The 14,149-nt window shown below is 33.9% G+C and overlaps 1 protein-coding gene across 5 annotated transcripts; it reads right to left on the bottom strand.

The window, feature by feature from the left end:
* Window positions 1–1,921: 1,921 nt before the first annotated feature.
* Window positions 1,922–7,241, bottom strand: LOC112040080 (golgin candidate 3). Of its 5 annotated transcripts, XM_065777802.1 has the most exons (10): window positions 7,117–7,241; window positions 5,398–6,688; window positions 5,124–5,179; window positions 4,879–4,947; window positions 4,485–4,700; window positions 4,275–4,343; window positions 3,913–4,115; window positions 3,697–3,751; window positions 3,371–3,535; window positions 1,922–2,322 (listed from the first exon to the last, which is right to left on the bottom strand). In XM_065777802.1, the coding sequence occupies exons 5-10, from the start codon at window positions 4,677–4,679 to the stop codon at window positions 2,221–2,223; spliced, it is 789 nt and encodes a 262-aa protein (XP_065633874.1). In that variant the 5' UTR covers window positions 4,680–4,700; window positions 4,879–4,947; window positions 5,124–5,179; window positions 5,398–6,688; window positions 7,117–7,241; the 3' UTR covers window positions 1,922–2,220. The 5 variants fall into 5 exon arrangements, with proteins under 5 accessions (XP_065633874.1, XP_065633873.1, XP_065633875.1 ...); XM_065777801.1 differs by having other exon boundaries at window positions 5,398–7,241; XM_065777803.1 differs by lacking the exon at window positions 4,879–4,947 and having other exon boundaries at window positions 5,398–7,241.
* Between the last annotated feature and the right edge of the window lie 6,908 nt (window positions 7,242–14,149).

Raw genomic sequence — 14,149 nt, 5'->3', positions numbered from 1 at the left:
TATCTTTTTCTACCTGCTGTAAAACGAATACTTAGAACTTAGAACACTTATCTTTTTCAACCTGCTGTAAAACGAATACTTAGAACTTAGAACACTTATCTTTTTCAACCTGCTGTAAAACGAATACTTAGAACTTAGAACACTTATCTGGTGCGCCGGCCAGCACCCTAATCCTTCCCATAGACGGCGCCAATTGTAGGGACTCAATTTGGATTGACCCTGAGTGATGGGTTTTTAGCCCAATAAGCCCAAACAATAAATTTATAGAGAGTGGGCTAAGAGGTTTAGGTGCTGGCCGTCGATCACCATGCATGAACCTTTTCTATATAAAAAAAGAATGGTAAGGGTTTCTTCATAAACGGGGAATACTCCTCGGCCTGTGGCCGAGGAGGCCTGACGGGTCTCTCCCTCCTTCTTTTTTCTTTTTTCCCCCCTGCTCTTACTTTACTAACTTTTCTTTTTATAGTTTTCATCTTCCTATCCCCTCTTTCCATCTGTTGATCATCTATTTGCCTTCTTTTCTGGCCGTCCATCCCATCAGAGGCCTTATCAGTACTCAAGTGGTTCACTCTGATCAACGTTATCCTGCCAAGGGGTTACCTCTCCATTAATGCGGCCTGGGGGAGTTAGTTGAATGCATTAAATGTGAGAATGACAGCTTACTCTGGGGTTAGCCTCTCCCTAAAATCCCCCTCGTCAGGCCGAGGATGAGGTGGTCCTCGGCGTGGATTGGGAAGAGAGGCTTTCCCCAATTCAGCCTAACAACAAAAAATGGCCTATGCACCTCGGCCTGGGCCTTGGGCCTGTTTCATGATGGGCCGAGGCTATCAGGCTCATAGGTCCCACAATGTCTATATGAATTTAATTGCATAATTATGTTGTCAAGATTAAATGTTGTAGTTTATATAAAAATAAATAAATAAATAACAAGATTAAATGTTGTACTTCTCCCCTTACTTTCAATCAATTCCGTCAAGTCCTAGCACACTTTCATTAAATTTAAATAAATAAATAAATAAAAAATATTAGCGTACACACGTGTGTGTGTGTGTCAAAATATAAGGAAGCTTGCAGGGGCAAATTACGAGAAAATAATGTTGTTTGGCGTACCATTTTCTCTTTTAAAATCTAGTTTATAATTTATAATATTCCAGTGCACTACAAATCACACCATTTCCAACGTCTCAAAAATGAAATCAAGATGACACTTATTTAATATAATTTATTCAAACAAAGTTTTCATTAAAATTTATTTACTACAAATTTTTTTTGAGAATCTATTTTACTATATTTTAGTAGTGATAAATTCTCATTTGGTTATTAATTTCATGTACAATAGTACCTTATTGGAAAACAATTTTTGATAAAATTCAATAGTTATATCAGAAAGAGAATATTTGGACTCTAGATGTCATAGCGTCAACTAATTAAGTTACAAGGCTTTTGTCTACTTTATTTATAAAACTCTTACATGAACTAAATTATTAAATATTAAGTTATTAAATTATGTGTTTTGGTTTCATTTAATAATAGTATGCATAGTTGTATTTATAAACACATATATGAGAGATAGTAATTTGGAATTTTGTTATGACTATATGAATTAAATCACACTTAGATTATGAATAATGCCAGAGATACAAACGTTTTTATAAAAAAATTTATAAACTGTTAATATGATAAATGATTATTGGTAAATGAAAAAATAATATTAATAGTAGATTTAGGTAAAAATCAATAAAAAATTAACCATATTAATATTTTGTAACGGTAACATTACTCTAAAATTATATTATGTAGGAGTGAGTAGTTATTATTATTATTCTTTTATATTTTAGCATTTATTTTCCCACAAGGACATTTGTCTATAGGTGGTAATATTTGTGGATGCCCAATTTGTAAGGAGTGACACGTATAGTCCTTGACAACTTTTATATCCGAGACTTCTATACACACATGACAACGATCATTACATAGTACCACACACCACAACGATCGTGAAATAGCACCACACTCAAGACTGCATAGCACCCACAATTTTTGGTTCCGGTAAACAAAATCGAAATGAGACAATATAAGATTTGTTTATCCATGTTTATTATCATTATGAAACTCCAAAATGTAGTGTGAAAAAGACAGTTCAAATTGTTTGGCCCCACTTTTTACATGAAGAGAACGTAGGGTGTTGGGTGCATCAGCAACTGCAGCATTTGAATTTCTTCAATGCGAATCTTCTTTAGGTCTCCCGGCATCATCTTCCAAATCCCTTCTCTCTCTTTCACTTTCCTTCAGAAGAAAATCGACCCACAGAGCTGCAAGGGACTAGTAGAGAAAATATATGCTTTAGACTAACTATATCCCTTGCTAAGTTTTTCTCCAAAAAAAAAAAAAAAATCCCTTGCTTAGTAGACAGAATTCACGTATGCATACTTGATATCTGGCTAGAATGTTAATGCGAGTCCAAATCTTCTGTCCCACTTTTCTTGCTCCACTATATACTCCACCAATAAATATTTGCCACGTATTCACCTAATTAATTAAATACTATTATTATTGACTTATTAATACTACAGTTATTAATTAATAGTAGTATTTAATTAATTAGGTGAACACGTGGCAAGTATTTATTGGTGGAGTATATAGTGGAGCAGGAAAAGTGGGACAGAAGATTTGGTTGTTATTATTATTATTATTATTGATAAGTTATACACACCCAATGGATCTTAAACCTACAACCTCATCCACCATCTCATGATTATATGAGAAGAAAGTGCCCAGTCAAGCTACTCATTGCCATCAAAATGGCAATATAAACATTGGAACAGTTTGATCAGCCTCAATTTCAAAACTGGGCATGTTTCAGGTCAGTGTATTATGTTGATAAGTATTTTTCAGGCCATATGGGAAACATGAACAAAATCATATCTGCCCCCAATCTAGCCTACTGTTGTTATTATTATTATTATTATTGATAAGTTATACACACCCAATGGATCTTAAACCTACAACCTCATCCACCATCTCATGATTATATGAGAAGAAAGTGCCCAGTCAAGCTACTCATTGCCATCAAAATGGCAATATAAACATTGGAACAGTTTGATCAGCCTCAATTTCAAAACTGGGCATGTTTCAGGTCAGTGTATTATGTTGATAAGTATTTTTCAGGCCATATGGGAAACATGAACAAAATCATATCTGCCCCCAATCTAGCCTACAGTAAAGATCATGCCCAAATGACCACATGCAAAAAAAAAAATTATAATAAAAAAAAAAACCACCAACAATGGAAAGCACCAAAAGATCCTGAGCAAGCAAAATGCATTTTTATAGACATCCACCAGCCAAATCTTTAGAAAAAAACGATTACCTGGTTTTCCGATGCCGCTGATTCAGCCGAACTTCCTCCCAAGATGCCACCAACTAGGCGGCCAGGTAGCCCTAGTACTCCACAAACAACACCTTGTTGAGCAGCACCAATTCTTTGCTTTTCTTCATCAGAGAATTGCAGAATGCGAACCATAAGATCCAGAACCTGCCCAAATATAAAATAAAAAATTCTAAGTAGAAGAAATGTAGGGCAGTGGATTATGCATCAAAACTGTCTCAATTTTACACATGTAAAACATGGGAACAGATATTCCATTCCCAGCGTGCATCCTGAAGGAACTATAATCTTAATATGAAAAAAGGTACCTCGCTGCTGTGATTTCTTTGGAAGTAGGTCACTAGTAACTTGATCACAAGGCGCCTGCCAACATTTACCAGTCATATTGTTATGTGTTTACAGTCTCCCACCTCACACAAGGCAATGTAGTGGTGAAGACAACGTATTCATATACAATAATAAAATGATAACAGATAACCAATGTCTAAAAGCAATAGTTTCATTCAAAAATTAAACCTACTAACCTGTCAACGTGATTTTTGAAATCCATTGACAACCGATTTAGAGTCGCTATACTGTTCTCAAGATAATTATGTACTTTTGCATTGTCTTCCTCAAGCTTATGTACTTTGCTTTTCCATTCTTCTAGCATCTTTTCAGCTTGGGAAAACTTTGCTAATATTTCTTCCTTTTCTCGCTTTGATACTTCTGCCCGTTGATTTGCATCCTGGAGATGACAAATCAAAAGAAATTTCTTCCATAAGTATATAAAAATTTATGGAGCAGACATTCACTCCTAATAGAAAGTGCACACCAGCTAGCTTTAAAAATGTGTATATAAAAATGACTCAAGAACCAAAATCATAAGAAGGAAGGAAATCCTTACTTCCAAAAGCTTTGAAAGTTTAGATGCTTCTTCTTTTGCCCGTGCCAACTGTCCTTTGAATCGTCTCTCCTATACATCAGTAATCAAAGTGAATGACCTAACATGTCCATGTGGGTTTCTATTGGTTACAATCCCCCCAAAAAAACACACACACACACACACAAACAGAAAACAGAAAAAAGAAAAGAAAAAAAGTATTCATTTGTTTACCTGTATATCAAGTTCAGCAGCGTAACCACCCAAAGCAAATTGTAGATTTAAAATCTCAGCAGATTTTGCACGAATTAAGTCATTCAGAATTTCAATGTTCTTGGACGAATCTTGTTTTGAAATTTCCTGCTGCAAATACTCTTCCAAATATTGACAATGTTTTCGTAGTTTAACAATTTCATTATCCTCGTCCATTTTTTCAGAGACTTCAAATTCCTATATTGATAAAGGTGGAAAGTTTTAAAACTAGATATATTCAGATGCCAAATCCATCTAGAAAACAGAAATCTTACTATCTATAAATGTAAATGCAACATAGCAACAATGCACTGTAAATCCAATAATTAACCCAAAAAAAAAATAAAAAAACATAGAAAGATCAAGAAAACGATACATTTTGACTAGCTACAGCAGCATCAGAAGATTCTTGCCGCACTCTTTCCTCTAAAGAGAGGCTTATTTCCTTTAATTTATTGGAGATTTCCAGCAAGAAGTGAACAGTCATCATGGTATGGTGCCAGAGTAGAGGAGAGGAGGGAATTATATTCTTGATAATTAATAGACTTAAAGAATGAGAGAAATACCTACTCGGTTGTTAAATAAATAGGAAATCAAAGCATGAAAAGCTAACAGAATTACCGAATAGACTTTCACACGTGTCTTGCAATTTTAAGAGCAAGCCAAAAACTAATAACCTGTTTGGATGGAAGGGAGAAGGAGGGATAAAGTAGTGTTAGCAAAAAATAAGCTAATTTTGTACTAAATTTATTCTACTCTACTCTCCCTCCTTCTTTCTCAATTCAAACCGACTGTAAATAAACAAACCCACCCTTAATTTTTCTTTTTCTAGACAAGAAGCTATAGCATTATAAATGAAAATCAAACAAAACCGTAACATCAAGAAAATCATAACCTGATTTCATAATCACTTTGTCTCTGTAGTGATTTGAGATCCTCCTGCAAAGATTTTTTTTTTTTCCTCAAGGATAGAAAAAGTAAATATCAGACGTCTCAAAACAACAAATTGTTGAATGTGATGCAAGACAGCCTAGAACAGTCTAAGGGTTTTTTGGGATCACCACCAAACAAAAATGAAATTTGAAACGAATTTATGAATAGTATTAAGAGCTTTCCAGAGCTTCCGGGAAAGAAATAGATAAAGATAACAAGTAATCCTAGCTGAACTCAAATACAAATCCAAAACTAAATTCTATCTAAGCACATGAAATTTCATCCTAATCACAACTCAATAAATAAAAACTTAAAAATATGAAAAAAATAATCCAAAAATAAAATTTTGTAGCGTCCTCCTAGGCCAATCTTCAGACAACACACATAACATATGCCCTCAAGTTAATTCATTATTAAAAATAAAAATTGATGAATCAAAGAAGTTCACCAATGAGTCGCACAATACCCTTTTCGCTTATATGTTAAGCTGCACAAAGTAAAGGAGAAAACCTACCAAAGTAAAGGAGAAAACCTACCAAAGGGCGCTGGTGTGGCGCCGGCCAAATACTCTCCGAAGGTCAAGTAAGAAAGTGTTCTCACAACTCTAGAGTGCTAGAAAGGGTAAAATAATGCGTACTTTGGTTTGTGAGAGTATTGAGACTTTTATAGTAGTAGAGAGTTGACATCTCTTTCTTGGTGCGGAAGTCTTTTCCTTATAGGACTCTTCTTGTAGAATCTTAAACGTGATGGACAGATTTCCTCATTATAGGGAAGATCTTTACCAAATATATAAGATTTTCGGAGTCCAACTAGCGTAAGGACTCTGTTTAGAGCCTTATGAGAGTGGGCCCAGATATCCCCACTAAGGGGTCCAACAGGCCCATGGTTTAACCGGCCCACCTTCCTTCGCTCCGTCCGTATCCGGTCTGTCTACACGAGATCCGTCCACTGGAGGCCCGTGCAAATGACGGGCTCGCCCATCCTGACCTTCGCTCCGTCCGTATCCGGTCTGTCTACACGAGATCCGTCCACTGGAGGCCCGTGCAAATGACGGGCTCGCCCATCCTGACGTCCGCGGACAATATTCGGCCCGTTCAATCACCAAAGGTATCTTAGCGTGTATTTTCACCCTTTCAAAAATAATAAGTGGGTCTTTTTCTTTTCTTTTTTTAAACTAAGAAACAAATAATGTGACCTTTTTAACAAGGTGGAAGCAGACTCATATTCTTCTTCTTCTTCTTCTTCTTTTTTCCCTGAATAAATTCATTGATAAAAAAGGGCGAGACTCAAGTACACACGAAGTATATATAAACATGCCACTCTAAAAGATTAAAAACAAAAATGTCAATTACAAAGGCCTCTTTACGCCTGATTGAAGTAAAGCTTATATTTTTAATAAATAACGTGATAAATTTGAAATTAATTATTAAGGAACAATTGAAACATAGCATTATTATATATACTTCTCGCGTTTTACAAAATATACACAAATAATGACATTTGATAGTTATGACACATGGATGAATCACAATATACCTAAAAGTCAAAAGGACAAAAAAGAACCAGAAAGTTAATTGACGATTTCTATGCCTATAACAAAATCAATGCAATCCTAAAAATGCATAATCATCATCTTCGTCATCACAAGAGTAGTAACCCATTCGTAATGTTTTACGCTAACCTTTTTCTGCTTCTAGCTTTTTGTTGAAATCCACTTTTTGCCTCGCCCTTTACCTGGTACAGAGGCACATTTTGGCCTTGGGTGGCCATGGCTCCGCTGAATATATATTTTTGAAGCATATATATATATATTCCATTCGTAATGTTTTACGCTAACCTTTTTCTGCTTCTAGCTTTTTGTTGAAATCCACTTTTTGCCTCGCCCTTTACCTGGTACAGAGGCACATTTTGGCCTTGGGTGGCCATGGCTCCGCTGAATATATATTTTTGAAGCATATATATATATATCAGGGCTTTTACAAATTTGGACTCAAAGAAAACAAAATCAGAAGTTGACATTTTTGAGGTAGATTACACCTATGTCTGCAGAAAGAGAGTCAGAGTTGAAATTGAGGAAGAAAGAAGAAGCCTTTTTTTCTTTTTTTCTTTTTTTTGAGAATGGAGAAAACAGAGAAGGTAAATGGATGCAAGTATGAAAAGAGAATGGCGTAGGTGACATATAAAAATGATAGTGCCACGTTTTGGTTTCTAGGTTAGCCACCATATCTTTTTTTTTTCTTTATTATTATTATTATTTTTTTTTTTTTATGAAGCTAGTGCCACGTTGATTTTTTGGTAAAAAATTAAACCACATCGCGTTTTTTTGATAATAAGTCATTAAAAAAAAAATACTTAGGCTATATTTGGTAAAGTAACTAAACAATATATTTTTAGTTTTTAAATAACATTACACATATTTTTATATATTTTTTTTATCAACATATATTTTAAAAAATTACAAACAATATTACTCAAACTTTTCTATCAAATAGGCTCTTAATAAGTCCATAATTAGCCAGTAGAATAAAAAGATAATGTTTCTAAAAAAGAAAAAGAAAAAAAGATAATCACCTTATGTCTACCTGAATACATTTTAAAAAGAAAAATTCTAGGAGCACATAACAAACTATAACTTCATGTGATAAAGAAAAAAGGATTCATTTGAAAGAAACATTTAACGAATCACATTATGCTACATAAGATAATTGTGGCAAAAGTTGTAATTTTTGTACTAAAAATTGTGATGAGGCTAGTTTATATTAAATTGGATGGCTCAATGACTATACATTTTTGTACAAAAATTACTCTTAAAAAAATGTATAGTCATTGAGCCATTCAATTTAATATAAACTAGTCTCATCATACGCGTTCCGCATGTGTAATGAGGCTTTTTTATTATTATTTTGAGTTTAACGTTGTTTTTTAGTTTGAATTTATTTATTGTTAGTGAGGTTACATAGGAATGAATTTTTAAGAAACTAAAATTTAGGATTTGAAAATAAGTAAATGGTTAGGTTTAATATTTGCTAGTTTTTAGAAAAAAATGTATTAAACGTGCGTGAGATAGAGAGTGCTAATATTTATGAAAAAAAATTTATCTGGTATTTTTTTTTTTTGAATTTTGTTGAATTACAATTGTAGGGAAAAAGACCCAAATTTGTAAATTAGGCCTTGGGTCTTATCTGGGAACATGGGCATGTCCAAGGAGAGGTAAGTGATTGAGAAAGACCCCAAGTTTAGAGTCTCACAAAAAAGGAACGGATGGAGAACGGTCCAATAAGTAATCCCTCTTCGGACATGACAAATACAGTTCGGATTTATAGTTCAGCAACCTAGGCGACATATCAAGAGGTTTACACGAAGAAGATGAGCTTCAAGCGTGTATTGGGGTGATAAGAACTTAGAAATATCTAAAGAAAAAACTACTACCACCATATTAAATGCATTGCAACTACTTTTCTAACCGCATTTATGTAGAGAAGACTCCTGAACAGTGTAGTCTCAGCTACTACTATTCACAGAAAACCAAAGAATGCGTCTAATGGGATAGACACTCAAGCGAAAGTTTAGATGATTAACAAGTGTAGGATTAGAATGGCTTGAGAAGAACTATATAATATGAGAGATCTTCCACGAGATGAGGATCGAGAAAAAGAAGAAAGAAACACTGTAGTAATCAAAGTTATATTTGTAAACAGTTATATTGATTTATACTCCAAATTATCTTCTCGGACAGTGAATTTATTCAATCCAATGAGTCTTGTTCTTGCTTGATTATCTTTTAAATCCATATTAGCCGTTATTAACTTCATTAAGGTCTAGTTCTTTAACCCATTCTCTACAAATTTATTGTATTGGGCTCATTGAGCCATCACCCAATTCTTCTTTGGGCTTGGGCCCCAAATTGTGACCCTACAACAATTTTAACCATATATTTTTTTTTAATTTTTTTAAGAATAAGGATTATCTAATTAGATTATGGGTATTTTTGACATTTTTTAAAGTCATCATTAACTTTCTAAATCCTCTTAATATATAGATATAGTTATATACAGTAAAATACAAAATTTTTTCTCTCTTATTATAAAAAAAAAAATATATATATATATATATTTAATTAATAGTTAAAGGTTGTGAGTATTTTAATGGTATTAGAAGTTTAAAGTATGAATTATTGTTCTTTTCTCATATGTATGTAATTTGGTATTTTCTAATTAATTTGTGTTTTTTAGAAATATAAAATAATTTTTAGTTGTTAGGGATGTATTTTATGTCAAATTTATCATTTTTCTTTAACAAATTTAATGATTCTTTAACATACATCACATTATTATTGACTTTTTATCTTATTAATCATTTGCTACTTAAATATTTAGGTGTCTTTCTAGATAAATCGTGTTAAAAAATAGGTATATTTGTTTCTTAAATATAAACTATATAATATTATCTTTTTTTTTTTTTTTTTGGTTAACGGGATATATTAAATAGAACTAAACAAAATCCACAGAGTTGGCACTGCTTCGACAGTGCCTTAGGTACACATACCTGATAGCATCTTGGTACAAAGGCATCCCAATATTAGCACTTAGTAGGAGGGAAATTAAACACAACAAAATCATTCTCCTCAGTAGCACCACTTCTAGCAAGAGAGTCAGCCACAGCATTGGCTTCCCTAAAGCAGTGCTTCACCTGATGCTGAGGAATTCTCCTGAGTAAAGCCTTGCAATCATCAACAAGCGGGGATGAGCATTTACAAAAGGCCAAAACTCCAGAGATCATGTTAACAATTAAGAGAGCATCCAACTCAATAATAACAGTAGGCAAATGCATGTCAATACACAGCTTTGAGACCATCCCAAAGGGCCCAAAGTTCTGCCATAACACTGGTGGTAATACCAACGGATCTGGAAAAACCTCTAATCCACTCCCCATTGTGATTCCTGATAATACCTCCACCTCCTACTAAACTTGGATTATAAAAATAGCTTCTTCTTCTTCTTTTTCTTTTTTCTTTTTCTAAAGTATTAAAAATAGTTTATACTTTAGATGAATCTTTATTACCAAAATATTAAATGGCTTATATTAATTGTTAGGATAGCTTACGCTAGTTAAAATTCCAATAATTACTTATTATCTTTCAAGAAATTTAGAATTCTACTCCAACTAAATTCTATTACAAAATTTTTTAAAATTTAGTATTTTATTTTATTTATTTTGATCAAATATCACAATTTTCTATTTTAATATAATGAAATTTACACATTGAGTCTAAAATGATGAACTCTCCTCCTAAGAACACAATTAATTTGTAATATACGGCTACTAATAACCCACAGTTGGAAATTTGAACAAGAACAAAGCTTTACATAAAATTATGCAATGTGACGATATTATTCATAAACAGGGGAAATAATACACTCTCTTTTCTCAAGAATAGGCTCTAAAAAGGGTTCTAAGATTCTGTTCTTTCTCTACAATTCTCTTTATGATTTTTTGGATTACTTTTTGTGTTCTCCTCTTTGCCCTTATCCTCCCTTATATTTGTCCTATTTTCTTCTCAAGGATGTGCTATCCCTACATAGTTGGAGGGCTTCTTGTCCCATCAAGCTCTTTGCTTCCCTATTTTCATGATGAATGGAGACTTTTGAAGCTCTCTGCACTGTTCAAGCTAGTCATTCATTAACGAATATGATTGTGCCAAGCAGGTGTGTTTCATTGATGCGGAGATGATTGTTGCTCTATTAGGAAGCTTCAGCAGGCTTCCTCAAACAATTTTGCATTTCCCAAAATTCCTCCTCAGTAGCTTAGCAAGTACATCTTCCTTGATGGCTCAGTAAGTGTCTCATCCTCGAATCACCTATAGCATCCTCAATGAGAATAGAATCTGGTCCTAGTTTGTGGTCCAAGGTCTAAATCTTTCAATGAGGTCAATCCTCAGAATGGGCTGGTCAGGATTGGGCCTATTTTCATTCTAGGCCCAATGTCACTTGGGCTCAAAAACTACTTTCTTACAAATAACATAACATTCTTAGCTGAAGTGGCATATGTATATATATTAATTCATTAAAATTTCATGTGACTCACTAATTATTAACGCATTTTCTTACAAGAAATATATTTTTTTAATTAATCTGCATTTAAGTGTATTGCATGGCCATATTTACGATTTAAGATTTCTTTTTAAATTTTTTTTTTTTTTTTTGGAGAAGCATAAATAATATGGTGTTGTTTTAGCGTTTGCTTGTTATAGCGTGGCAATCATAGTCATAGAAACAGAATAATACATACAGGAAATATAGTAAGAAAACAGACTATAAAGAAAATTTCTAAATGAGAGAGGGATTATATAAAACAGTTTATAAATGTGATATTTATGCAAGGTACTTGGAATATCAACCCAAACCAAGACCAATTCACATCAAATGTAAAACCATCCACATGCTTAGTGAGGAAGGAAAACAAAGCTTACCTGAATTTCTTGTCGGTACTAGTTATGCCGAAGTAATAGAAGAAAAGATGTAATTTTACTTTCATCTCTAAATAATAAACAAAGGATATAATATAGTAATAGGCCCAAAATTAACCACTCCTTAGACAGAGGATGTATAGTAATAGGCTCAATTGGCTCACCAGTTTGCTACTCCAGTTCAGACAAGTTAAAAATTTAATCCTATCAATTAATCTAATGTAGATTGATCACCCTGCTACAATGTGAAGGAATGCAACATATATTTGATTTATAATATCTCTTCAAAGACATATGGCAGGCAAGAAGAGCTAGCAGCAAGCTACTCCACTTGAGCTAAATATCATCAATTTCAGCTGGGTTTTAGTTCTCTACAAAAAGCAAGTACAAGAAAACTAATATGAATTAAAAACTACAAAAGAAACTTCAAAATAAGAGAATCATAAAAGTCAAGGAATGATAAGAAAATCAGAGTTTAATGAGGACAATATCAATAATAAGTAGAGGAAACATAAATGATAAATTTTTATGGGAAGGAGGCTAATTAAAGATGATATCAAGGAAAAGGAGTTTTATGTTGCCATTCTGAAATTAGTAATGACAAAGAAGAAGCATTTCATCATTATTCTAAATTAGTTTTTTTTTTTTTTAATTGAAAAGCCATACCATGTGAGTTTTAAATCCACGACCTTTGTTCCACTATTGAGGGAGAAGAAGTGCAAATCAAGCTAGAACTTATTGGTGAAATTAGGTGGTATGCTTACCAAAAATTAACTAATGATATGAAAATTTCTAGTCATGTCCATATATTATATATGTTTTTTTTAAGGAAAACCAAGATTATATACCAATATGTGCATACTGTTACCAAAAATCATGCATGGTCCAGAGCTTCAGCAAAATTTGTGATGTTCTATCAGCCAGCAGTCATGTATCAGCCTAGCAATACAAATCCCATGCAAGTGAACTGTTAGACTATTTTACCATTCTTAGAGCATTCGCATCAGCCCAGTTAAAGTCTTCTAAAATGGATATACAGTGTAAACTTTATACATTTTGAGCAAAAAAACACCTACATCAGTGGGTGTAAAAACAGGCAAAATCATGTATATATTTCCACGAGCTACAGTACCCGTGTAAATATACACGGGTACTATAGCTCGTGTATTTATTATTTTAATAATTTTCATTCGCCCCAAATTTTCTCTCTCTTCTCCGATGCACAACTACCTCAGAAACACATTTTCTTTTTCTCAGATGCACACAAACACAAACACACCCACACACAAACACATCCACACAAACAGACCCACGCACAAACAAACCCACACAGACAAACCAATGGAGAGATAGATCGGTGCTTGTGATGCTTGGTTCGTGGATTGGCTGGTGAAGACACAATCTGAGTTGCCAGAGCTTGGTTTTGGGTCTTTGGAGCTTAGTTCATTGGTCGTTGGAGCTTGGTTTATGGATCGGCGGGTGAGACATGATTTGGGTCGCCGTGAAGCTCGGTTCGTGGGTTGCCGTGAAGCCGTGAAGCTCGGTTCATGGGTCGCCGTGAAGCCGTGAAGCTCGGTTCGTGGGTTGCCGTGAACCTTGGTTCGTGGGTTGCCGGAGCTCGGTTCGGCCAGTGAAGAACTGATCTGGGTTTTTGTTTTTGAGAAATAATGAGAGAGAGAGAGAGAGAGAGAGAGAGAGAGAGAGCTAGTTCAGCAAAAATGAAAAGAGAGAGAGAGAAATAACGCGCGTATATTAAGAGTCAGTTGAGGGAAATAATAAAAAAATGAGAAGAATAAATATTTTATTGAAATAACTTGTAAAATAAATGAGCTGATATGAGTATTTTGTAAAAGTGGTAGTGTAAAATAGAAAAAGTAAGTTTTTAGTGTAAAAATAAATGTGTAAAATATAAATACTGATGCGAATGCCCTTATGCGCCCATTGGCTACCAGTTGCCAACCATTAGTGCCGCCAACCATTGGTGCCCCCGCTGACCACCAACTGTCACATGGTCCACCGATTCCAGGCAGGGCATCATTACATGCCCGTTGCCAACCATTGGCTACCAGCCAACACTTGGCCTGCCTGTTGCAATATTTGCTAAATGACAAACAAAATAATACATACGTCACTATTTATTATATATATTTTTTTTTTTTTTTTTTTATTTACCATAAAAGGGTGATAAAGAGCAAGTAAAAGTTAAGGATACAAAAGAGCTTTGGTCGATTGGCATTCTAGTTGCCAT

The sequence above is a fragment of the Quercus suber genome, unplaced genomic scaffold (genome assembly GCF_002906115.3).
Source record: "Quercus suber isolate HL8 unplaced genomic scaffold, Cork oak 2.0 scaffold_164, whole genome shotgun sequence".
Taxonomy (NCBI): Eukaryota; Viridiplantae; Streptophyta; class Magnoliopsida; order Fagales; family Fagaceae; genus Quercus; species Quercus suber.
The sequence above is the reverse complement of the archived record's forward strand: the minus strand, read 5'-3'. Positions and strand labels throughout refer to the sequence as shown.

Excerpts from the sequence above, each read along its gene's own strand:
- LOC112040080 (XM_024072981.2), bottom strand. The coding sequence starts at position 4,992 with ATGATGACTGTTCACTTCTTGCTGGAAATCTCCAATAAATTAAAGGAA. Across the intron at positions 4,701-4,878 it reads CTGCTGTAGCTAGTCAAAAT|GAATTTGAAGTCTCTGAAAA; the intron begins GTATCGTTTTCT and ends TTATCAATATAG. Across the intron at positions 3,536-3,696 it reads AAAGAAATCACAGCAGCGAG|GTTCTGGATCTTATGGTTCG; the intron begins GTACCTTTTTTC and ends ATATTTGGGCAG.